The 27436-nt window shown below is 38.8% G+C and overlaps 2 protein-coding genes across 2 annotated transcripts in view; both read right to left on the bottom strand.

Annotated features, from left to right (window-relative positions):
- The window catches only part of LOC127440772 (uncharacterized), an 84930-nt gene extending 58331 nt beyond the window's left edge, over positions 1-26599 (bottom strand). Inside the window, exon 1 of the mRNA XM_051697646.1 lies at positions 26454-26599. The gene's annotated coding sequence lies outside the window, so the exon portion shown is untranslated. The remainder of the gene's footprint in view (positions 1-26453) is intronic.
- Positions 194-26547, bottom strand: LOC127440792 (gastrula zinc finger protein XlCGF57.1-like). The gene is made up of 3 exons (XM_051697699.1): positions 26400-26547; positions 15362-15487; positions 194-4899 (listed from the first exon to the last, which is right to left on the bottom strand). Exons 2-3 carry the CDS (start codon positions 15468-15470, stop codon positions 3650-3652), a joined length of 1359 nt encoding a protein of 452 aa, XP_051553659.1. The 5' UTR covers positions 15471-15487; positions 26400-26547; the 3' UTR covers positions 194-3649.
- Positions 26600-27436: the final 837 nt, after the last annotated feature.

Raw genomic sequence — 27436 nt, 5'->3', positions numbered from 1 at the left:
TTAGTGAATAAAAGTACCAATTTCTTTCCATAAGAGCAAAATCTGTACATTATTCCAAACTTTTGGCTGCCAGTGTGTGTGTGTGTGTGTGTGTGTGTGTGTATATACATATATATACACACAGTTGTGCTTTAAAGTTTGCATACCCTTGGAGAATTGGTAATATATGTACCATTTTTAAAGAAAACATGAGTGAGCAGGCAAAACACATTTCTTTTATTTCTTATGGGATTCATATTCAACTGTAGGTTATAACAGAATGACACAATCATAAAACAAAACATGGCAACAAAGAAAAAAAATGAAATGATCCCTGTTCAAAAGTCTGCATTCGTTTAATTCTTAATACTGTGTATTGCCCCCTTCAATGACAGCATGCAGTCTTTTGTAATAGTTGTCTATGAGGCCCCAAATTCTTGCAGGTGGTATAGCTGCTCATTCATCTTGGCAAATTGCCTCCAGGTCATGTAGTCTTTGGTATTTATATTTTATTCTATTATTAGTATGCAATAGTAAAATATTTCTTTCAGAATTCTTCACTTTCATGTGTTATTTTAAATGAAGAAAGACCTTTGAGATTCTGTATTTCTTCATTCTATCATCTGCTTAAAAATAGAGTAAGCAGGCATCACAAAGGCTCCTCTGTGTCACTGCGTGTCATTAATACTATGTGTCTGAACCCACAACAACAAATTACGGTAGATGTGGTATAACACCATTTGCATGTCGGACTAATAGGTTTATGAGAATAATAAACTTCAAACAGCTGTAATAATGCATTGTAAAAATGTTTCATATTGCCTCATGAAACTAACTGAATATGGGAAATGCCATCGTTACTTACAACAGATGACTAAAACCAGCCCCCAAACAACATAACAAGGTGCAGAGATGATCCTCACAGAGCAATATAAGCTTCGCTCTCACTCACAGAGACACGCTGTGTATGCTCACTGTCGCTTGAGACTGCCCGAGTCTCTGCCTGAAGGAAAGTCGCCGCAGGCAGTCAGAGAATTTCAGCCGCATGTAAATAAACTGTAACAAATTATCGGCTAAAATATCGAAGGCGATTCCATTATCTGCCCGATAATAATGTTTAGATTTTCCTGGTTATCGGCCAATAATATATCAGCCGCCGATATATTGTGCATCCCTAAGCCTTACCCTAAACCAACACCTAAACCTAACCGATAGTGTGGAAAAAGCAAATTCAACATGAAAAGCACATTTTCTGAAGCAACCACATCATTTTGTGACGCTTTTATGACACTTGCATCTCACGCATCAGTTCGCATCTTTGGCTAGGATCGAACCGCGGTCTTCCAAATCCAAAGTACAACATCAGATGAATTACCGCTGAAGCTAATCATATTGGAGTGTGTAAATGTAGGTGGGTCTGTAATACAAGCATCAAAAGATTTTGTATTTTAAATTATGCATTTTAGTAAAAGTGAGCGAAAAATACTTTTTTTAAATGGTCGTAATCAGCCATTATACTTGATTTGTGTGAAAACGAAGTTGTTGTAGCGCCTCTATTGTTCATTTCACCAGAAAACTGTGGCGAAACGTATAACGCAGAACGTTAACGTCAGTTTGCAAAAATGTAGTTATAGTAATGTTCATTCTATGAGACTAGGTTGCTCACAACATATTTCAAATGAGAAATAAAATCTGGGAACAATGGTATTTCTAAAAGCTGCTTCTTTAGCTTAAATGATGCTAAAACAAAAACAAACACACTATTTCATAATCTGGTCCAGTTAATGCACATTCTCAATTAACAGACAGACAATGTCTCTATTAAAAATCATAATTGGCTCTTTTAACTGTATTCCATTCCTACTGGTCACCACATTTAGCATTTAAGATTCCTCCCATTACTTTGTATAGGAATGACCCATCTCCTCCTTATAACATCTCTGACAATAGGCATATTGGTATGACCAAAATAACCTATTGTTCTTATTTTATCCATCCTATAAGAGTTGTTGTCTTCCTACACCATATTACTACTATAGTCTTTGGAAGTTACGCAAATTTCACATAACAAAGGTTGCGTTCCATTCCAAAGAGATCACCCCTAAAAATTAATGCTGTAATTCCTTTGAAGGGTTTTCCCTCCAGAGTGAGAGATTTGTTGGGCCGAACGGTGTTGGGCTCAAAAATATAGTTTATTCGGAATGCATTTTAACGTCATCTGTCCAAGTCAAATAAGACACTGTTACCCTAATCAGAAATATTTACACATGATTTTGCCTCACTCTTAACTGCTTTCAGCATGCAAAGCAAAAATAATTGTTTTAAAACTTTAAGGCCTTATGAAGAAATGTGAGCTTCATCAAACATCCAGGGATTTAAAAATGATTTATAAAGTTCATTACAATAATGAAAAGCTTTTATAAACCACAGAGATGCAGGGATGTCACCAGTTTTGATATTTAGATCCAGAGTTTCTTTGTAGTTGAAACTGGTTTAATTTACATTACACTTAGCACACCTACAGAATTTTGACTTATGGTTCGGTTCCGGTCTGCATGGTAGCAAAGTCTCCATAAACTGAACTTTAGGGAAATGTTCATTTTGAAGGCCCTTCGGTTTGGAACAACCTTTACACATGGCAGTCATGATTGCTCAGTTCAGCATGTGCTGCATGGTTAAAATAGGCTGATCGAGCACCTCATCTCTCCTCTCACTGCAGCTTTAGGGATGCAGAATTGCACGCATGGCTCTCGCACCCAGTGTAAAAGATTGTATCCTGAAGACACAGTTTGTGTAAAACAGCCCTAAAAGTGTAGCTCCGATCCTGGTGTCCTCCATTGGTGGAGTTGTTGTAGATGGAGTACCTTTGTGCAAATGCAAAAGAGGGAAAAGACTCTGAGTGTCCCGTTCCTCTTAATAGTTCTCATATAGGCAGTTCAAGAGGAAAGTATCGGGACTGTATGTGGAAATGGGGCTCATCAATTGAACACTATGAAAACGTTAAATTTAAAGCCCCTTCGAAGCAGCTATTTATGAGCTCATCAGTTTGGAATGACCCTTCAACATGGCATTCAGGATTGCTGTCCCTTTGAAGTCCCTTTCAGAGGCGGATTTATCCCGTATGGAACACAGAGAAAGATTCTCAAAATAAAGCTCTCACTGTGACAACTTTGGGCAGTTCTTTAAATGTCTCCGTAGAGTACTTGGCGAGCTGAAACTCCTCCCACAATGAGTGCAGTCATATGTCTTCTCTCCAGTATGCATTTTGTCATGTGTTTCAGGTGTTTTGGGTGAGCAAAACTACTCTCATAATGTGAACAATTGTTAGGCTTTTCTCCCGTATGAATCCTTTCATGCTGTTTCAAGTTGTTCAAGGTGCTGATTTGGGCAAAGGCTTTACTGCACTCTGAGCACACCTGAGCTTTCACACCAGTATTTATTAACTCGTGTTGTTTAAAATTGGACAGCTGCAAAAAACTCCTGCCACACTGAGAACAGTGGTGTAATTTCTCTTCTGAATGATGTGGGCTCTCAGGGTTGTTGTATTTGTGAAACTCTTATCACACTGAAGGCATGTGAAAGGCCTCTCTCCCATGTGAATTTTTATGTGTAAATTAAGACTTCTTTTGTGTGTGAATCTCTTTCCACATTGGAGGCATTGAAAAGGCTTCTATCTAGAGTGAATTCTTTTGTGTAAATTAAGGTTTCCTTTTTGTGTGAAACTCTTTCCACATTGATGGCATGTGTAAGGCTTCTCTCCAGTGTGAACTCTTGTGTGCAAATCAAGGTTTCCTTTTTGTGCAAAACTCTTGCCACACTGAGGGCAGGTAAAAGGCTTCTCTCCAGTGTGAAATCTTATGTGCGCTTCAAGACTTCTTTTGTGTGTGAAACTCTTGCCACAGTGATGGCATGTAAAAAGATTCTCTGAATGATATCTCATGTGTAAATTAAGGTTTCCTTTATGTCTGAAACTCTTTCCACACTGGAGGCATGTAAAAGGCTTCTCTTCTGTGTGAACTCTTGTGTGTAAATCAAGATTGCCTTTTTGTGTGAAACTCTTTCCACACTGGAGGCATGTGAAAGGCTTCTCTCCTGTGTGAACTCTTGTGTGTAAATCAAGGTTTCCTTTTTGTGTGAAACTCTTTCCACACTGGAGGCATGTGAAAGGCTTCTCTCCTGTGTGAACTCTTGTGTGTAGATCAAGGTTTCTTTTTTGTGGGAAACTCTTTCCACACTCATGACATGTGTAAGGCATTTCTGCAGAGTGTATTCTTAAATGGCTTTTAAGGTTTCCTTTATGTCTGAAATTCTTTCCACACTGATGGCATGTGTAAGGCGTCTCTCCTGTGTGAACTCTTGTGTGTAAATCAAGGGTTCCTTTTTGTGCAAAATTCTTGCCACACTGAGAGCAGGTGAAAGGCTTCTCTCCAGAGTGAATTCTTATGTGCATCTCAAGACTTCCTTTGTGTGTGAAACTCTTGCCACACTGGATGCATGGAAAAGGCTTCTCTCCAGAGTGATTTTTTGTGTGTAAATTAAGGTTTCCTTTATGTCTGAAACTCTTTCCACACTGGAGGCATGTAAAAGGCTTCTCTTCTGTGTGAACTCTTTTGTGCAAATCAAGGTTTCCTTTTTGTGTGAAACTCTTGCCACACTCATGACATGTGTAAGGCTTCTCTCCTGTGTGAACTCTTGTGTGTAAATCAAGGTTTCTTTTTTGTGCGAAACTCTTGCCACAATGAGGGCAGATGAAAGATTGTTTTTTTGTTTTTGCTCTTCGAGTTCTTTTGTGAGAGAATTTCTTTTCAGCCTGTGAGCAACTGACAGATTTTTCTGCACTAACAAAATGTTCAGGTTTCTGATACTGAAGTTTCTCCACTTCATTCAGTTCTTGACTTTCCTCTTTCAGCTTCATCAGGTCTAAAATAAAACACAAAATAGTCAAAAATTAATACAAGTGGCATAAATGTGAAATTCAAAGAGAAAAAAGTAAACAAGATCATTAGAAGAAAGCACCAGAGGTTCTTACAAACTATTCTGGAAAACTCTTCATCTGTGCGCTCTGTTAGAAGCTCTCACACACAGGAAAATGAATTGATGAATTCAGAAAGGAAGACGGGTGACAGGCTAAACAACTACCTCTGACTTTTCTCTCCAATTCTGTCACATGAAACTTGCAGAAATAAAAAATAAGCACTATATAATTAAACAATACTAATAGACTTAATTAAGGCCCGTTCACACATGCAGTGACTAACAACAGCGACCTAGTCACATTCATTTGAAAGCTAGTGACTTCTGGCGACAGCAATCTTTCGTAACTAGATGGAACACGAAAACAATTATGTTTTCATTATTTTTTTTTTATTTATCTTCCAATTTGGAATGCCCAATTCCCAATGTGCTTTTTAAGTCCTCGTGGTCGCGTAATGATTCGCCTCAATCCGAGTGGCAGAGGATGAATCCCAGCTGCCTCCGTGTCTGAGACCATCAACCCACGCATCTTATCACATGGCTTGTTGAGCGCGTTACCACGGTGACATAGCGTGTGTGGAGGCTTCACGCCATCCACCACGGCATCCACGCTCAACTCACCACGCGCCCCACCGAGAACGAAACACATTATAGCGATCACGAGGAGGTTACCCCATGTGACTCTACCCTCCCTAGCAACCGGGCCCTAGCAACTAGCTAACTCCAGGGGTGGTAGCCAGCGTCTTTACCACTGAGCTACCCAGGCCCCAAGTTTTTCACGCCTTTATTAACCCTCCTATGGTCTTCATAAATGAGCCCTACCTTTGGTACTCCCAGTCATTTTTGACAGAAACGAGCAAAGGTGTAACTTTTTCTTCTTCCCTGAAGTAATAACAATAAAATTATGCACTTCTTTTGGGATTTTATGCTGTTTTGACCTTATTTACATTAATCTGCATATGCAAATAAGCTAATTTATGAAACTTTAGTACAGTAAAAACCTAAATATCTATAAGAAAATGAGAATGTGACATATATTGGAGGCAGATTGCTGCCATCTGGTGAACAAAACACATGGTACAAGTGGGATTGTTTATTCTTTTCATAAGATGGAGCTTGCAAGGAGTTATATATGTTCTATGTACAAAGTTAAAGTGTATATGTTTGTGGTAAGGATTGTGAGAAGCCTCCTTTATATTACCCAAACATCCTCCCAAGCAAAGTCAAAGTCTAGAATCCCAGATTCTAGCAGTCATGCCTCCACAGCCTATCTAATGGCAGGTCACCATAAGAGGCCTCCAAAATAAAATTATATAATGTGGACACCAAGCCTCTGTTATTTCCTTGTGTAGTAATCAATTTATACAGCAGGTGTATGAGCAAAGGTTGTTGCCAGGGTACACTATGTTTTGAGGTTTGAACCGTGATTTGACCAAACTGAGGACAGGTAACTATGTGAGTTTACTAGTGTTGTGGTGGAGCTTCCAAGTGATATTAGACATATAATCGCCACTTGAAAGCTTAAATGCATGCATATGCAGTGATTCAATTGTAATAAGTACACCAAAATAATCAAAAGTCCGAAGGTAGACTACACAGCCAATCCAAATAATATTTGGTCCTAGCCATTGAATGATGGCAACCGAAAAACAAATGATTAGTAGATCCGACTTGAACATAGGCTTGTTAATCCAAAGAATAATATATGTTCGAACAAATTCATCCAATTAACGAAAATAAACCATATAAATTAGTCCAGAACCGTATGAATACAAAGTTAGGCACCGTGAACTTGGAGGCGCAGTGGCGCAATGTCCTCTTATGAAGCAACGTACAGATCTGCTTCAGTCCAGATAGTCCATACAACCAATCTATACCATCCGATTATGTAGTGATAGATCAAGGAGATGAGCAACAGTGTTTATCAAGATGTTAATCCAATAGAGATGCTGTGGGGAATGACCTCAAGAGAGCAGTTTTCACCAGACATCCTAAGAATATGGCTGAGCTAAACCAGTTCTGTAAGGAAGAATGGTCCAAATCTCCTTCTGAACTTTGTGCAGGTCTAATCTGCAGCTACCGGAATTGCTTGGTTGAGGTTACTGCTGCCAAAGGAGGATCGAGCAGTTATTAAATTCAAGGGATCACTTACTTTTTCCCACAGCACTATGAATGTTTAATAAATACATCTTTTTGAGTATCTAAAACTTCACCGATAAAATTCTGGACTCTTACTCAGAATTCTTGAATCTTAGCGCAGAACCACAGAGCATAGGCCAAGTCTCCATCCTCCAACTGATATCGCCAGCAGGTAGGTGTGTCTTTTAGACCAAGCCTAAACAATCTAGAGGGAGTCCAGTAGAAAGATGCAAAATCTTAAACTGAATAAGGTGTACCCTTGCATATCTAGACATAGTTTTAATATTTTTTTAAATCTTTTCCCACTCCCAGGGGGCCTGGGTAGCTCATTGGTAAAATACGCTGTCTACAACCCCTGGAATACGCTAGTTCGAATCCCAGGGCGTGCTGAGTGACTCCAGCCAGGTCTCCTAAGCAACCAAATTGGCCCGGTTGCTAGGGAGGGTAGAGTCACATGGGGTAAACTCCTCGTGGTCGCTATAATGTGGTTCATTCTCGGTGGGGCGCGTGGTGAGTTGAGCGTGGTTGCCGCGGTGGATGGCGTGAAGCCTCCGTGGCAACGCGCTCAACAAGCCAAGTGATAAGATGCATGGGTTGACAGTCTCAGACGCGGAGGCAACTGGGATTCGTCCTCCGCCACCTGGACTGAGGCGAATCACTACGTGACCACGAGGACTTAAAAAGCACATTGGGAATTGGGCATTCCAAATTGGGAGAAAAAAAAAAACATTATTTTCCCACTCCCCATCCTCCAATACCAAGTTCAAATCTCTTTCCCATAACCTCTTTAGAGCAGTTAAGGCCCCGTCACCAAGACTCTGAATAAACAAGGAATTATACACTGATGCTTCATGCCCCTTTCCAAAGGCTGTGAGCAAAATACAGTGAGTGTCTGCAGCTTTAGGGGGTTGTGTACTACCCCCAAAAATAAAAAAATACAAAGCAGATGGCACAACTGTAAATACCTGAAAAATTGAGACCTAGAAATCCCAGATTGCTGGGTTATATTTTCAAATGATCTCAAAGCTCCATTTGCATAAAGGTCACCAAGTGTAGCAACACCCCTCTCAATCCATTCTTTCCAGCAAAAGGGGGACATGTTAATATATAATTTGGGGTTCAGCAATATGCTTGAGGAAGCATTTAGGTAAGTATCAAAATTGAACATACAGGAAACCTTTGTCCATACTGCATGTAAGTGTGAAATAATGGGATGCATTTTTACTTCTCTAGACAACTTGATAAAGACTTTTCAATGGTAAGATTGGGGTAAGGACCGCCCGTTTAATGTAGTACCAGGTAGGGGCTCTAGGTAGGTAGGGGAAACCAATGGGCCAGGTGTCTGATATTAAAAGCAAAGTAATAAAACAAAATTTTGGGGAGGCCTAAACCTCCTTTGTCAATTGGTCTATGTAACTTACTGAAATCCAACAGGGGTCGTTTCCCTATTGCAAATAAAAGACTTAGATATTGTATAAAATTGTTTAAAATAAGAAAGAGGAACTTCTAGTGGGACAGACTGTAATTGAATTTGGGGATACAAATCATTTTTATAACATTGATCTTCCCTGCCATAGACAGATGTACCACCTATCCACATCACATGAGAACCTTTTCATTAATGGGTCAGAATTAACTAACTAAATCTCTCAAATTTTCTGGAAATAAAATGCCTAAATACCTAATGCCTTGCTTGGGCCATTGAAAGGCACCAGGTTAAAAAACCATGGCAGGGCAATATGATGTCAGAGCAAGAGCTTATCAGACCAATTCACCCTATATCCTGAAAATTTGGAGAAAGAATTAATTCAATGGAGGCTAGGCATAGATCTTTTAGGGTTGGAGACAAATAATAATATATCATCTGCGTAAAGTTCATGTATCACACCTCCTGCTACAATGCCAGGAAAATCATCCTTTTTTCTTATTGCGCTGCTAATGGTTTCAGGGCAAGACAGAACAATAAAAGGGAGAGAGGACAGCCTTGCCGGGTTCCCCTACCAAGAGCAAAAAATCTGAAGTAAAAATATTTTCTCCAGAAGACTTCACTGAAGGAATCGTGGAAAAAAACTCTGTGTTTTAAGTATCTGGCAAGAATCCTCCCTGCCTTGTCCCCGGACTCAAAATATGGCTTGCCCTAAATAACCAAAACTCTACCTTCTGTGACAAAATAGTACTGTACATATATTTTAGCTGAGTCAACTTTTGAAGACCACTGGATGACATTCGGCTCTTCAGCTCTGTTTCAGCACATTTAACTCTTTTTTTAATTCTACAAATTCACTTTAACAAATTCAAAATTTAATGAATGAGGTGTACTGTATGATCCACCCCCTAAGAACTGCCTTAAGCGCCTCCAAGCCACACCCACAGAGGACACTGAGGACCAGCTGGTTTCTACATAAGCATTAACTTCTATATTTAATATCTGTTGAAATGCTGGGTCCTGCATTAGGATTTTATTAAAACACCATCTATATGATTTCTCTATAAAGCATGATCTGAAACAAAAATGTTCCCAATTAAGCAGTCAGTGGCAGATGGAATAAGCAACTTAGATATCAAAAAATCTATTCTGGAGTAAATCTTATGAACTGATGAAAAAAAGGTTTAGTCCCTCCCAGATGGATTCAGAAGTCTCCAAATGTCTGTAAGACCAAGATTTTTTACACATCTTCTGTAGTGACAACGCTGCTCTAAAGCAGGGGTTTTCAAAGTCAAAGACAGTGGGCCTCCCTTGTGACACAACGTACACGATGGCACTTTATGTTACAGCATACAGAACTGTTTAAATAATGTTTTTAAACTCAATACATATCTGTATATATACATATTTAATAAAAACATTTTACCACTCTCAGCGCCTCCACTGACATGCTCTAGAGCCCCCCTGGCGAGGCGCACCCATACTTTGAAAACCCCTGCTCTAAAGAGTCTACACACCTTAGCATCACTATGATTAAGGACCGGATCCATTAAAAGATTGAATCTTCCACCCAAAACCATATCATGAAGGATCCCAGCAGCTTGTAGCTTTCCCTCAAGATCTATAAAAAAGTTCTGATCATCAGTGTTGGGTGCATAAATATTAGCCAAAATCAGATTTTGCCCCTATATTTCAGTCAAAACATTAATGATTCATCCTAAATAATCTTTAATCAGTTTGAGACATTTAAATTGTAAATGCTTACTTATCAGTGTGATGACTCCCCTGCTATTATTCGAACCAGCGCTACAAAACACATGCCCACCCCATGCCATCAAGTTTTTCAGCTTCCTGTGAAGAAATGTGCGTTTCTTGAGGGAACACTATCAAATTTTTTAGGCTTCAGAAAATATAAAACCTTCCTTCTTTTTATAGGGTGCCCCAGCTTATTAACATTCCACGTGAAGAGAATCATTTGATCTATATTAAAGTGTGACTTACTGACATGAAAAGAAAAATGGTGCACCCAAGGCTAAATTATATAGACCACTATCCAGCATTGATGTAACCATAACATCCTTAACCCACAGAACAGAAAAAAAATGCACTTCAACATCACGCATAACAGTCCCAACTGGTGTCCATCACTCGGAAATGCGACTGTCCATGCACGCACATGAGACTTTCCGCAACACTATTGCTACCAGATTGCTCAAGTCTGGTGATTTTTACATATACATACACATACACATATATATATATATATTATAATTATTTTCCTTTTTTCTTAACATAAACTGTGCCATTAAACTGTAAATAAATATGTTAAATAAAATGAATAAAAAAAAAAAACAGGCCCCAGTAAACAATAACATCGAACCCATAACGTGAGCAAATGAGCTCTACAGCAAGTTAACCAAGGGGAAAAAAAAGAAAGGAAAAATAAAAAGTGTCAGGCAGGAGCCAGTGGGCAGAAAACAGAACAACATACCCTCTCGGGCTGCGTCAGCAAAATGCACGATATATAGTCTGTATTGTTGATCAAGTGCAGGCAAAGTTAACCACTGAATCCATTGATTTAATGAAGGCCATGTAAAAGTCTTACGCCCATCCTTGCCGCCAATTCTCAGCTTAGTCGGACAGGGCAGTGCGAAGCTTACCTTCTGTTGGTGCAGCAATATTTTAGACTCTTTGGATCTGTCCTGCTTCGCTTGAGTCGATCTAGCAAAGTCCAGAAAAACAATGATGTTTTAGTCCTCCCAGCACAACTCAGCTTTATTCCTCGCTGCTCTAAGAACAAAGTCTCTGTCAGCCAACCGCAAGAATCTTGCCAGGATGGATCACGGTCTGTCCCCCACCCCCAGAAAGCTGATCAAAAACTCTGTGGGTACACTCTATTTCAAGCTGGCGTCCACTGTGTCGATCAAATTCGGAATAAGCCCATCTAAAAACTTCACCACATCCTGACTTTCCCTCGGGATTCCAATGAAACGGACATGATTACGCCTGCTCCGATTTTCCATATCCTCTAGTGTTTCCCACACGTTCCACATCAGTCTTGGAAGCAGGGGGGTTAGCCTGTAGCTCTCTTTCAGTCGACTCTAGAAACTCGACTCTAGAACCTTTAGACTTGCTTTCAGAGAATGTATCTTGAATATAAGTGTGTTTTGCACCTGTATATAACCTTTTTTTTTTTCACTTGTTCATACTTCTGCCAGTGCAGTAAAGACAAAATATACAGGCAAAATGTACTTATATTCAAGATACATTCTCTGAAAACAAGTCTAAATATCTTATATGCTGCTTCTCAGGTAAATGTATCTTGTTTTAAGGATTTTTAGATATTTTAAAATATTTAAATATTATATTCAACATTCAACATTCTCCGATAACAATTTTTTCTTCTGCAGTATAGCTCGTAAAGTACTTAAGGAGTTTTAGTTATTTATATTGGAAAACAAACCAAAAAAGACAAATCAAAAAACTATATTTTTTTTTGCATTGTATATTGGGCTAAGACTATCCTCACTCACCTTTTTGTTCACTTCGATCCATCTTTAACTCACAAAAAACAATCTCTCTCTTTTTAATAGAGCTGCATATCGAAGATTTTCTTCACGATATGATACACACCGTGACACATATTGTTACGTCCCGTAATAATGTGTACAGTTGTGTCTGTGCTGTTCACTGTCTTACTCTCCATTTGTGTCTGTGGGTTTGTCCTCTGTCCTGAGTGTCTGCAGGTGCCGCTGATTTGCAGACTGGCCGTTCCTGATTGTACACCTATAAAATGCTTGAGCTGCCTTTCAGTTGGGAGCTGCTATGACTTCAGGCCTGTCACACTCCTCCATGCTCCCCACCAGCCACCAGACCAATCCCTTGGGACCTCATGCTGAGAGTTCGTTACATTATTGCTCTTCAGAACTGGAGTGTTTTCTGAGCTATAACAATTAGGTTTGTAGGGGTGACCTGCCCTGTTTATTTTATAATGCTCGCTCTGTTTCTGTTAGTGAAGTTAGGTTAGTTAAATTGTATTTTTACTTTCTTCTTTCAGGTTAGTTATCATTTTTCCTTCTAGAATTGTTTTTGTTTATTTTGGGCCAGGGGTCACCCTGAAGCCAAATACCTGCTGCATATGTTTACATCTTTAATATTTTATCTACTTCCAACAAAACATATTGAATCTTTGTTCACTGTTGTCTGGGGTTCTTGGTCTGGCGGTTGACCAGGGAGCACACCTTCCTTCGACCCCTAGGGGATGTAACAATATACAGTTGAAGTCAGAAGTTTACATACACCTTAGCCAAATACATTTAAACTCAGTTTTTCACAATCCCTGACATTTAATCATAGAAAATATTCCCTGTCTTAGGTCAGTTAGGATCACTACTTTATTTTAAGAATGTGAAATGTCAGAATAATAGTAGCAAGAATTATTTCTTTCTTTCATCACATTCCTTGCTCACACACGCTTTTTCAGTTCTGCCCACAAATTTTCTGTCAAATTGAGGTCAGGGCTTTGTGATGGCCACACCAATACCTTGACTTAGTTGTCCTCAAGCCATTTGCCACAACTTTGAAGGTATGCTTGGGGTCATTGTCCATTTGGAAGATCCATTTGCGACTGAGCTTTAACTTCCTGGCTGATGTCTTGAGATGTTGCTACAATATATCCACATAATTTTCCTTCCTCATGATGCCATCTATTTTGTGAAGTGCACCAGTACCTCCTGCAGCAAAGCACCCCCACAACATGAAACTGCCACCCCCATGCTTCACGGTTGGAATTAGCTTGCAAGCCTCACCTTTTTTCCTCCAAACATAACGATGGCCATTATGGCCAAACAGTTCACTTTTTGTTTCATCAGAGCAGAGGACATTTTTCCAAAAAGTAAGATCTTTGTCCCCATGTGCACTTATAAACTGTAGTCTGGCTTTTGTATGGCAGTTTTGGAGCCATGGCTTCTTCCTTGCTGAGCAGCCTTTCAGTTTATGTCGATATAGGACTCGTTTTACTGTGGATATAGATACTTGTCTACCTGTTTCCTCCAACACCTTCACAAGGTCCTTTGTTGTTGTTCTGGGATTGATTTGCACTTTTTCCTCCAAACTACGTTCATCTCTAGGAGACAGAATGCATCTCCTTCCCGAGTTGTATGATGGCTGTGTGGGCTGTTTGGTGTTTATATTTGCGTATTATTGTTTGTACAGATGAACGTGGTACCTTCAGGCGTTTGGAAATTGCTCCCAAGGATGAACCAGACTTGTGGAGGTCCACAATTTGTTTTCTGAGGTCTTGGCTGATTTCTTTTGATTTTCCCATGATGTCAAGTAAAGAGGCACAAGTTTGAAGGTAGGCCTTAAAATACATCCACAGGTACACCTCCAATTGCCTCTAATTAGCTTATGAGAAGCAAATTGGCTAATTGCCTAAAGACCTGAAATCTTTTTCTGGAATTTTCCAAGCTGCTTAAAGGCACAGTTACCTTAGTGTATGTAAACTTCTGACCCACTGGAATTGTGATATATTCAATTGATGACAATTGAAGAGCACAAGTGATGAGCGTCTCCGCGAGAGACAGTGTATCAGCCGGGAGAAGTTTGAAACACTCTCGCGCTGTTTTTCACGCGACTTTGACCGCACAAAGAAATGCTAGTTTTGGAGTTTGTGCTTCCTTATTATTTGAACTTTAACAAAGGATGCGTTAAATACAGTATATAACGCCGGGGTGTTTCCTTTTTAGACACACTGACAGGCAAGTTTTGCTCATGCGGAACACCAGGTACGGCTCCGCTTTTTCACGTCACAATGGCACTGCTTCTGTAGTTACTTATTTTGCATTATTGTATTATCACCACCTTAATCTGTTTGGAAAGTTTGGAGTGCGTCTGGACTGTGAGCTGTTCTCCTGCATCATCATTAGTGTTTCAAATGATCTCATGTTGTGTTAAATGAGATTAAACGACTACTTGACAACGAACATTTTTGTCAACATTTTTTTTTATTGTCAACGTTGTCAATGTCGACTAATCATTTCAGCCCTAGTGCTTTTTAATGTCCCCACAGGCCAACGATTTCAAATGTTTCGACCTCCTGCCCTCCCAGCACAGTTTAGCAAACAAAACTATTACAGTTCTCACAAGTTAAAATTGCTTAAAATATAATTGTAGCAAAGTACGGAGCTCGCCTTTAAGTGACCAACCCTCACAGAGCGTCACATGACTCCACCTTTATGGGTATTGACACCTAAAGAGAAATAGTGCTGTGTCTCATAGCAGTTGTAGTGAAATGCGCCAACCACATGGCTATGTGCGCACAGTCAAATGAACTATCCTTTGAAAGGCTGAATGTTTGACTGTATGCATACACCAAATGTTTGCATCAAAACTAAAGCATGCTTTGGCGGTGTTGTGCTGCTCTAAATTGGAGCATCACTTGGTTTATAAATTTGATAGTTTTGTTCAGTTAAAGTTTATAATTATTTTGGCCTATCTATTTTGTGTATATTTGTCAGTGAAGCTATTGTAGGACTGTTTCGTGTCTATATATCCCTGAGAAACACTGTCTGTGCCTGCCAACAGTCAATTGTGATATGATTATGTGGTTTATAGGGAAATTTGCAGGTAACCATAAAACCTGTTCAGCAAAATTTTTTCCTTAGATGGTAATTGTACCATCAAAGACTCATAGAGTGGCATCCCTAGTATTCTGCAAAAGAAAGTCATACATGTTTGGAATTACATGAGGCTGAGTAAATGCCAGAATTTGCATTTCTGGGTGAACTATTCCTTTCATATTCCTCAGCGGTCATGAAATAAAAATCAAGAATGGGCACCAACCTTTTTGTTCCTCAGTGTCTTCATTCTTCAGACTGAATGGTTCTGAAATACTGACGTCTTCACTCTCCTCTTTAAACTCCTCTTTAACAAACTCCATCTTCAGTAGCATGTCAAGTTGATTTAATTCTAAGTGTCAGAGAGAGGGTGGAAAGTTAAGATTTGGTGCACACACACAAAACCTCACATAATAAGTGGCCCTAAGTGAAGGTAATCATTTAAATTTATTGACCACAAATAATGTTTCAAGGAGCCAGAAAAAAACTGTATTATTATCACATTCTTCTGAAGATGTTCAGAAACATGAAATACAATATTTAAATATTAGGGAGAAAACTAACCCATACCAAAAGTTTACATGAAGCTAATATTTACTAAAACAGTGATTCCCGGGGGTACGAGTAACTCAGGGGTACTTCAGGGTTCCATACAGGGTTCCATCCATCACGTCACCTCAACCGCTGTCTCAATTATTTTCAGCTGATTTGTCCTTGACATGTTATCACAAATCAGCTCTCCCTTTGCTATGTGCCTGAGTTTGGGAATGAATGTCCTGCCTTATACCAGAATTTACAAGATGGGAAAAGATGTAAACTTTTAACATAGAGAAAGTAGCAGTTTGTGTTTATTGCCATATCAGCAAAGGCATGTTCAAGTTGTAATCAAACAATCACTAAATACAGTAAACTACGTAAAAACAGATAAAATACATACAAAAGGTAAAAAAAAAATTATTTAATTGTATTTGTGATGACACCTTATTAGGGTTGCAAAATTTCCGGGAATTTTTAAAGTTGGAAATTTTCCATGGGAATTAACAGGAATACATGGGAATTAACCGGAATATATGGGAATTAACGGGAATTAATGGAAATTTGCAAAATTGCAAGTTAGCCTATAACAGGGAACTTAAATGTAGTTGAAAAAAAAAAATCTTGCAGCATAATCTTGGTTAAAACAACCAGATTTAATGCAAATTCAGTTGAATTTCTATCCTGCGCATTCCTCAATCACATGCACACAGCACACTACTCACTGCAGGCTATTTACTACAGCAGGACTATTGAAGCCACAATACTTCATTTGAGCCCAAGGACTACATCCAGTCAAGTAAGTTTTGATGATATTACTAGGGTAAATATATTTGATCTATGGTATTAAAACGTTTAACTAGCAAATACTAAATCAAAATGTGTTTATACAGTAGCTAGCTAGCCAGTAAACCAGATATGCTAAATGTAAGCTAGCTAACACCATTTCATTGACAATTTAAGAGGTTAGCTCTCATGGAGCTAGCTAGCTCAACTGTGATACTGTTTCTTCTGCCTTCTGCTAGCCAGTTTTCTGTCATTATACAAGAACGTAGGTTATAGTTTGATTTAGCATGCTGATTGAGGAGTGTTCATCGATTCATCTAGCCTATTTCTATTCATTTGTCCAGCATCAACTGTAAAATATTTTTACCATTCCAGAATATTCCAATTGTTTAGCTAACTATTTATATATCTGTGCAGGTCATTGCATTAGTGTTTTTTACAAGCTTTTTTCTAAACTTATTCTACAGAACAATGCCACGTGCGCCATCTGATGTGTGGATACATTTCACCTCAGCCAATGTAGAAGGAAAGGCTGTGTACATTTGCAAATACTGTGCAAAGACCTATGTTAAGAATGGCACAAAGATGCAGCAGCATATAGCCAAGCGCCCAAAGTTTTTTCCAATATTTCCAAAATTCCCCAGCTTACCTTCCCATGGAAAGTTTCTGGAAAGTTTCCGGAAATTTACCGGAAATTTTCCGCCCCTTAGCAACCCTACACCTTACACATCAAATCCTTCAAAATACTGTCTGAAAAGAAACTTTGTCTAATAACATGGCAGAGGAGAGAACACTTTGTGTCGGTGTCAAAATAAGAGTTGCCCTACAAACATGCAAGAATGAAACTGCCGTCTTTGTTATCTCTCCAACAACAAAACACTAGAATGTGAGTGAAATACTCGTAGGATAATTCCGATAGCACGTATGATAGCATCACTCCATGATTTGAGCGGATTGCTATCACCTTACAGCTGAGGAATAGAGTTAAATTCACAGCTTTAGCATTACTGTTCATCACTGCAACAGACGCAGGATATCACACACTCAGTCTCTCTCATACACACACACTCATCCTTGTTACTCAAGTAACATGTCAGAAACAGCCCAAGCTGTCGTTACTCTTCTAAAGTGACATTTTCGAATTCGTAACGGAGGCCTGTGTGCATCTTTTGAAATGCAGAGCTTGAATCCATGGCTCAAGTAGTTCCTCACACAAGACCATTTTTTGGGGGTCAGTCCTTAGTTTTTCATTTATTTACTTGTTTGTTGAACTATTGTATAAAAGCAATATCACACTCTCAATCGTCCTGTACCGTCCATCTATCAGCATGGTTATAATTATCTACAGCCGAATCACAGCCATGCTGATAGATGGACATACAGCACTCTTGCTCATGTGATTTGCTGCAATGTCTCCCTTTCATAATCTTCCTCCTTTCTTAAACATGCAATAATGGACTGGCTTCACTATCAGTATCATCCACTTGATTCACCATTAGAATTACTTGAGCAGCTATTAAGGTGTAATTCAAATAAAGTAACTGTCAACTCATTTCTATTTGTAAAGCGTTATTTACAACACAGATTATTTTAAAGCAGCTTTACAGAAAATTATCTTGTAACAGAAGATGAAGCTTTAAGTAGTGGTCGACCGATATATTGCCAAGGCCGATAAATCGGATGATATTCTGAATTTTTTAATTATTGCATCAGCGTTGTGTTACTACAATAATAGACATGCAACACAGTCTCATTTAAACGGTCCGCATATCAGAGCCACAATGCATTAAAGTGCTTGCCTGTTTCATTCTCCATCTCTCTCCCCTCAACAGTTCCCTGTATCTCTTAACTGTCTTGTCTAATGATAAAAAGGCAAATATCAATAATATCAATCATATACAGTACTATCTGCAAATATGTGGATATCTAGTTTAACCAGATGTAATTCACGAACCTCACGAAAATCCAGCATTTTCTTCCTGTCCAGCACTCATCTAATATCTTCCTCAGAAGCGCATATTCCATCAGCCAGAATCAAAAACTTCAGGATAAGGATGAAATGTTCCTCTAGTAATTCACAAATCATGATGGTCAGTCCATGATAATCCAAGCAGGCGATCCCTGGTGTTTCAACTCTCAGTAGATTGCTGCTGCTCTCGCTGGATCTGCACGAGAGCGTGAGTGCAACTTAAGAGTAAATGCCATATTCACTGTGTACTGTATGTACAATTGTTTTGATTGGGTCTTTTAAGAGAAAATGCAGGGCTCCAGACTAAGATGTAGATGCTCAATAGTTCGGTTCACTTATAATATGCATTTAGAATGGCATTGGAGGTATTCCTCCCTATTTCGAGGTAGATGGTGCGCAAGAGTCATTCACTATAGAAACCGTATTGTCCTCCGCCATTTTAAACAGCACGTCCTCTCCAATGCGGAAACTCCGGTAAGAATTTTTTTGCTAGTTTCAAGGGAAATAGCACCACCCTCGCGGTGAGAGCTCTCACGGCCAAAGCTCTCGTGGCTGAAGCTACAGACGTTAGTTCACTCTCCGTCTCCGTAGCGGATGTAACCCGATCCTTCCGATGGGTAAATATCTGTAAAGCCGTGGGTCCAGATGGCATTCCGGGCCATGTCATCAGAGCGTGTGCGAACCAACAGGCTGGTGTTTTTACGGACATTTTCAACCTTTCCTTCTCCTTGTCTGTGGTCCCCACATGCTTTAAAACATCAACCATTGTGCCTGTACCAAAGCAATCCAAAATCACTTGCTTGAATGACTGGCATCCTGTTGCTCTGACCCCCATCATCAGCAAATGGTTTGAGAGACTAATCAGAGATTACATCTGCTCTGTGCTGCCTCCCTCACTGGACCCACTGCAGTTTGCTTACCACAACAACCGCTCCACAGATGATGCCATTGCATCTACACTACACACTGCTCTCTCCCACCTGGAAAAAAGGAACACATATGTGAGAATGCTGTTTTTAGACTACAGCTCAGCATTCAACACCATAGTGCCCTCCAAGCTTGATGAGAAATTCTGGGCTCTGGGCTTAAACAGCACCAGTGGACAGGGTCAGTAGCTTCAAGTTCCTGGGTGTCCACATCACTGAGTAACTCACATGGTCCGTCCACACTGAGGCCGTTGTGAAGAAGGCTCACCAGCGCCTCTTCTTCCTGAGATGGCTGAGGAAGTTTGGAATGAACCACCACATCCTCACAAGGTTCTACACCAGCACTGTGGAGTGCATCCTGACTGGCTGCATCACTGCCTGGTATGGCAACAGCACTTCCCTCAACCGCAAAGCCCTGCAAAGGGTGGTGCGAACTGCCAGACACATTATCAGAGTTGAGCTTCCCTCCCTCCAGGACATATATACCAGGTGGTGTGTGAAAAAAGCAAGGAGGATCAGAGACTCCAGCCACCCGAGCCATGGGCTGCTCTCACTGTTACCATCAGGCAGGCGGTATCGCACCATCAGGACCCACACCAGCCGACTTCATGACAGCTTCTTCCCCCAAGCAATCAGACTTTTGAACTCTTGATCTCTCACCATCAATATACATCAGTACTGCACTTTATTAATCTCACACTGGACTCTCATAAATATAAATATATTCTCTCTTAACTACACACTGGCAACTGACTATCAGCCGACAGCCTGAATGTCAATACAGCACAATACAACCTACTGTATATTTTATATATACTATTTTGATTGTATACTGTGTATTCTATATTGTGTGTATTGTATAGTGTACATTGTATATTATTATTTGTATATTGTGTTGTAATTATGTGTATATTAGATATGTAAATTGTGTTGTGTAAATCTGATGTTTATTGTAGATTGGTATATGTCTCATCACTGTCACGACTGCTATGTTGCTCGGAACTGCACCCAAGACTTTCACCCACTGTTGCACTTGTGTATATGGTTGAGTGACAATAAAGGGATCTGATTTGATTAAAGAGGTAAGCGCCTTGAGTTTGTGTAATTAATCAGTCTGTTGTGTCTCTCAGCTGTGATGAGCCTTAATGCTGAAGTTGTTAGTTTAAAGCCGTTTAAAGCTATTTCCTAGCTTTAGTAGTGTAGTACTAATACGAGCGATCACGAAGAGCTGATGTAAACACTGACTGACGCGGATTCACTTCACTTCATCAAGTGGCTCATATTACACACGAAAATGATCTTTTACCACCACCTGCTGGCTAACATATGTAATGTTAAAAAAACAATACATGTAAAGAGACACATATACAGTAGCTCTTAACACATATGCACTGCTCCTACACTTTAGTTTAGAACGGCACAAACACAAGCGGAGTGATACACACAGTGAAACGTCCGAGTGATGATGGTGTGAGACCATCAGTACACATGGAACGTCTCTCGTCCAATCAGATTCGAGGACCGGAACTAACTGTTGTATATTAGTTAATATGGCTGGGAATTATCACAGAACTCCCGATTCGATATTACAACAATATTTCCTTGCCGACTCGATGTTTTGATATAAAAACATCATAAAAAGATAAACTGTTGTAACTGCTTTATCTCAGAGAGAAATGTCTATTGAAGAACAGTTGTGTCTGAAATGACAATTGTTTCACTCTGTAATACAGAATTTTTAGGTAAAATGTAGCGATGTGCAAAACTACCAATTTAAAACTACCAATTCACTAGTCGGTGCACTGTCTGAGCTATTAGTCGACTAGTTAGTGCAAAGTAACCCATGTATAATGCTACATTTTGTCCATTTGTATTCAACTTTTGTAAATATTTACAAAACATTACAATATTATTATATAACGATATATCATATCATTATATATAACGATATATAATTGATCACGTAAAATGCAGTATGCTGCATAAATGAGTACACTCTCCTCTGAACATAGATATATTTCTATTTCTAAATTATTATTATTATTACAATTCATGCAAAGATGACAAAATTGAAATGTATTAAACATATACCTAATAACAAAATCGAAAGATATGTTATCAATATGAGTAAAATAATTAAACTAGGCAGCTTTCCTCAAGTAAAGGTTTACAAAAATATGGAGCCCCTTAAGTGACCTTTGCGGGAGGAAAACATCCCGAGATTTATGCGTGCGCACGAGAAAACAGTTGCGTGCTCATGCATTACAAATGCCAGTATATGTTTAGCCATTTTCCTTTAATGTCCGTTTCAGCGGATGGGAATTACAAAAGGTAGGAATTTTAGATTGGATATTTATTGTGTTTTTTCAAAAGGTTGCAACATGGAAGAAGAGTTTGTTGACTTTGAGTTCACAAGATGTTCCTCGGTTTAACTGACAGACTTAAAGATACAGTACAGATATGTTGGCTATATATTTATATACATATAAGGTATAGGCTATATTTATGTGTATAAAAAAAAGGCTTGGACATTTTAGCCACCAGTACAACTGGAAAAAAAAGCAGTTCCTGTTCGATGATAATAAAAATTAAGACTTAGACCAGTTTCTTGTGCACTTCAATTTTACAACTATGTACTATAATGTAACACATGGTCACATCTGAATAGCCATGTTAGTAAACATTTTCAGATGATGCCAGCAGTAAATTGCGTCAATAACTAATAAAATGACCCCATTTTGTTGTAAATCCATTACCATTTTCACATTGCTTTTAACTTATTAAACAGCTTACATCCAGGGAAACACCATAGCCTATCTGTGTTTAATGTATACAGAGATTAGGTTTTGTATTGTGTTTTGTTGCTTAATGTTCGTTACATGCTGTTAATGTATCGTCTCATTTTGGTTTAATGCAGAGGTGCCCAAATGGTGCCCAGCTTCATCCAAAAATTCAAGAGTTTGGAATCCTCCAGATTTCCACTGATGATGCGCCACGCAAAAATAATTATGCATTTGTTATAGAACTGGTATCGGCTAGATACTTTCCTCATGTATTCATTCTTGACCAAATGTCCTGATACCATGCATCGTACAACCGAGTACAGTTGCCATTGTGCAGCGCGAGCGGCCGCACAGAGTTTATTGCGCGCGCACAGAGCTGCGTAAGCCAAGCACACTCTCCTAGAATGTTTTATGCAGCGCTGAGGAGTTTAAAGAATTGTAGTGATTTGGTTCCTTCTGATGTTTCATTGAAACATGAAAAATGTATTAATGGACTTCTCAGCAAATAATGAGAGTTAGGACATAAGAAAGAGCAATCAAAACACTCGTGCATCCCTGCCTGTACTGCATGCGCTCAACTCGCACTTGTGTAGCCTAATAAAAGGAAGCACAATAATTTTGATCAAATAAAAGACGTATTTGTAACACAAGTAACAACAGAACAGAAACTTTGATTGAATTACTGATAAATAAACAGCAATTCCTTGAATCACAACATAGCAGGAAAATTTAACTTATTCTGATTACTGTTATGCATCACACCCAAAACTCGTGCTTTGCAGTGACAGAATGGATGTCAAAAAATAAAAATGCAAAACCAAGGGAATTGAAAGTTACAAGATATTCATGCACTGGAAAATGTAAAGCACGCACAGTCGAGCACAGGAACATCACGGGAATGTCTTCTCGTGCGCACGGGAACGTCCAGAGGGGGGAAAAATCCAGAGATTTATGCGTTTTTATTTGAGAGAATTGTCGCGCGAGAGCCTTAAAATAACATGTGAAAGTGAGGAATTTGGGACAGTAAGTATTGCATACTAATAATATAATGTAATATAATAATTATAGAGTGCATTTTATTTATTTTTATTTTACTGATTTATTTGATGGTGTTCTAACAATTATATTGATTATTGTTCTCTCTCGTTGTTCTTGTTTATTTGTCTGTTAATATAATTCGGTTGGGCCTCATTTCAGTTTTCTTATGTTTTTTTTTTTTTGTTTTTTTGTGATAAATTCTTTGTGTGAATAACTAATAATAATTTATTTCTTCTGGTTTTAAGAAGGTCTCAGTCTCTCCCAGAACCCACAGCAACAAACGGTCAAATTAACCCTTCAATTTAAAAAGTTACTCAGAGGTCCTTAGAGGACAACAATGTCCACATCAAAAAACTGCCATAGAAATATGATATATTAATATTAGTTTCCACTTTCGCTGACTTAAATTTTTTACCAACATCAGTCCTGATCATAACTACCAAATATTCATTCATTTTCAGGATTTTAACCCTTTAAATGCCAGTTTGTTTATATAATGATTTTTACACACACACACGAATTTCTCAATACACACATACAAAACACACTCTGACATCCATACCAACACACCCACACAATTTTAGCTGCATCATTTATTCAATTGGCCTGCAGTGCTCTATAATACAGCAAACAGGGGAAAAGCATGTATTTGCTCCATAGGCTAAACATGGGGAAATGGCGCCATCTGGTGGAAAATATAAAAAAATAACATTTTGAAGCCAGGGCTCCGGAATGAAAGCATAATATCCTAGAATGCACGATTTTATGCTTTAATGACACTGGGATCAAATATTGCAGTTTCAATGGGGACATTTTGTCCTTAGGGTCCTGAGTGTAACTATTTTGTGTACACAGTGTATTATAGATGTAATATGGGAACTGAGGTTGAAATAACAAAATTCCCCCAAAAATACACACCTTTGGCAAAATTTATGCCGTTAGTATTAACAGCCAAAATGATCAAAAAAAGAAAAATGAAAAAGACAAAAATGTCCCGAAGGTCGCACAAGGGTTAAGTTTCTCTTTGTGCTTCCAGTTAGCATGATAACCGATTAGTTAACAGTTCAATTTGCAGGATCGTGTACTCGAGTCGACTTGGACTTGATTTGGACTCGAGTCACAAATTTGATGACTTGCGACTCGACTCTACATAATCAAAGAAGACTTGCGATTCGACTTAGACAACAATGACTTGCGACTTGACTTGGATTCGAGCCCTCTGACTTGGAAAGACTTGATACCTTATAAAACCAAATATCAGAGTTGTACATTTAAAAATGTGCAGCAAATCAACTATTCATTTTACCCAATAAACAATTCATTTGATTTTCAAATCTGCATTTCCACATTCCACATTAAACCAATCAGACAACCAACAACAAGAGTAGGACTAATTTCGAACATCGCGCATTCAAGGAAGACACAGCCAAAATTATACCAAAGGTAATATCATTTGGGTATAAACAATACAATATTGAAGGCAACAAAAGTACTGCAACAAGTACAATTACAGACTCTTCATCAACAACGTCCCATTTTGTGAGGCATCTGAAAACCCACAGACAGAGGTATGTTGGGATTGTTAACTTTTACTTGTCAGCTATGGTTCAGTAGCATTTGACTTACCATGTTAGCTGGATTAGCTTGCTAGCTACTAGGGATGGGACAATATATCGAATATTGCAAACCAAAAAATGACAAACCATATTGAGGCAAAACTTGATATTTTGAAATTTTGCAACAAACATCATAATCTATTTATTGCTTGATTTGACCCCTACTGTGCTTTTTTCTACACTGTTTACAGGGTTTGCTCAATCGCAACATTTTGTGGCATAATAGTGATTACCACAAAAATTTATTTTGACTTACCCCTCCTTTTCTTTAAAAAAGTTAAAAAATCTGGGGGTTACAGTGAGGCACTTATAATGGAAGTGAATGAGGGCCAATTTTTGAACGTTACAATACTAACTTTTTCAAAAGTACAGTCATAAGACAAATAATATGCGTGTATATGATTTTAGTATGAAAAATAGATTACTAACCTTTTCTGTGTAAAGTTATGTCCAACTTTACACTTTGTTGCCATGATCATGTAATGTCAACAACCCCTAAAGCAACTGTAAATATGACGATTTAAACAACTTTATAGCTCAAATAATACATGAATTTTAACAGAATAATTTATTTAAGAGCTTTTATAAAATTATTAGCTTCACATTTCTGCCTTTTATATTTACATTTAAATTGGCCCCATTCACTTCCATTGTAAGTGCCTCAATATAACCTCGATTTTTGCTTCTTCCTTTTTTTAAAGACATGGAGGGGGGTCGAAATTAATTTGTGGTAATCAACATTACGCCACAAATGCTGTCGATTGAGCTTAACTTGTATTGAACCCGGAATATTCCTTTAAGACACACCTGTAACTTTCAAACACATCCCTAGGCAGACAAATTGAACTGAGATAGATCGGTGCCCTTTGTGAAAATATACAGTATATCTCACATGAAATTAAACTGGGAAGTGATGAACATACTTTAAAAGACTTCTTGATATAAATTTAATATAGTAATTAATACTCTGACACTAATTTGGGCAAAGAGCACTAATGACTTGTTTAAGACTTGAAGCTTAAATTTGAGGACTTGGGACTTGAATGCAAAGACTTACTTGTGGCTTGTAAAACAATGACTTGGTCCCATCTCTGTCAATTACCATATTAACATATTCATAACAATTGTTAATTTAGTAGTGTATGGTAAATTGAAATGGCAATAATGCATTTGCTGACTGTATTTACTGGCCCTGAAGAACATGTACTTGGACAAGCACAATAGGGTTGCCAGCTGTCCCATTCTAGGCGGGACGTCCCGTGTTTTTGGCCAAATTGAAGACAGGACGCATATTGTCCCGTATTTAAGCGGCATAACGCTCTAGGAGCCCCCTCTGTTCACAGTTTTACTTTTCACCATATACCCATGTGCTCCTCTCATCCAGAGACAGCTAGATATGATGGGACCTTCCTAAATATAGTTACATATAAACATGCACTCACAATTGAATCGAGTACAGAAATACAAGTGAATGGTTCCACTTTAACTTCATTAGTGACTTCTAAGAGATGATCATCATAACTCTGTCGTGCACAACATGAAATATCATCACATGCACTTCACCCGTCTGATACAGGGGGCAAATGAAAATAAAAGAAGGGGTGAAACTCACCAATTTCATTACTTACAGCACCGTGTCTTTTATTTGTTCATATTTCAGTGAAACCTCCTTAAACAGGCAGAATCCAAATGAAAAACAATGTTTCTTCACTTCTATACACAACTAGATCTCCATATGTAGGACAAGAGAAGAAAACTGATTTTATCCACACAAGTCTCTCAACAGACTGAAGAACCAGCCGTGTCGCAGCCCTTATGACGTCACAATACGTGTCGAGATTCTTCTTCTGAGGATTGTAGGCGGTGGGCAAACCAGCTTTTTGGTTCATTACCGCAACCGTCTGGACAGGAGTTTGAAGGGCCGAATTAAACCCTGTTATATAGCCCTTTCACTCTGAGGTAGTACAGTAATATAGTAAGCACTTTGCCTTGACCTTGACTACTTTTAAGAAGACTTTGCAGTGTGATATTGACCATACCCATATTTTGTCATTTTTCCTTAAAGGTGCAATATGTAACATTTTTTTTTTTTTTTTTTGCTAATGTGTGAATGGCTTGTAACGCAACTTAAAAATGAGTCCTTCCCGGACTTCCTAGGTTGCCTATTAAAGCCTGTAGACTGATTTTCATGAGAAGGGAGCGGGTCGCTTTTGCCGGGAAAATCCAAAGGATGTGACGTTTATGCGCACTCCCAAGAGCCTTGCCTCAGACAGTAATAGCTTATCTTCCGCTATTCAACAGCGACAACAAACCGCAACACTAGGTAACGTTGTCTTAGAGATGGAATCCAGCAAACGGCCGACTCCCAGCACAACACCGACTCCTACACAAACACGAGTAAGCCAAAAAAAAAAAAATTTACATTTATCTACTGAATCCCGTCTGGCTAAGCGTAAACGTGATCGTGGTCGAGCGAAAACTATAGTGGACATTGGCTGGGCATTTGATTCCTGGAGGGACCTTCGACCCTGAATTGGCGATCTTCTTATAGTGCCATAAGGATTGATCTGTGTAATTTTAGCTAACTTGATCTTGCCTGCTAACGCTGACGAATTGCAAGCTACCTTGCTTCGTAACTTTCAAATAATT

This window comes from Myxocyprinus asiaticus, chromosome 5, assembly GCF_019703515.2.
Source record: "Myxocyprinus asiaticus isolate MX2 ecotype Aquarium Trade chromosome 5, UBuf_Myxa_2, whole genome shotgun sequence".
Taxonomy (NCBI): domain Eukaryota; kingdom Metazoa; phylum Chordata; class Actinopteri; order Cypriniformes; family Catostomidae; genus Myxocyprinus; species Myxocyprinus asiaticus.
This window is presented reverse-complemented; position numbering and strand designations above follow the sequence as displayed.

Excerpts from the sequence above, each read along its gene's own strand:
- LOC127440792 (XM_051697699.1), bottom strand. The coding sequence starts at position 15,470 with ATGCTACTGAAGATGGAGTTTGTTAAAGAGGAGTTTAAAGAGGAGAGT. Across the intron at positions 4,900-15,361 it reads AGACACTGAGGAACAAAAAG|ACCTGATGAAGCTGAAAGAG; the intron begins GTTGGTGCCCAT and ends GTTTTATTTTAG.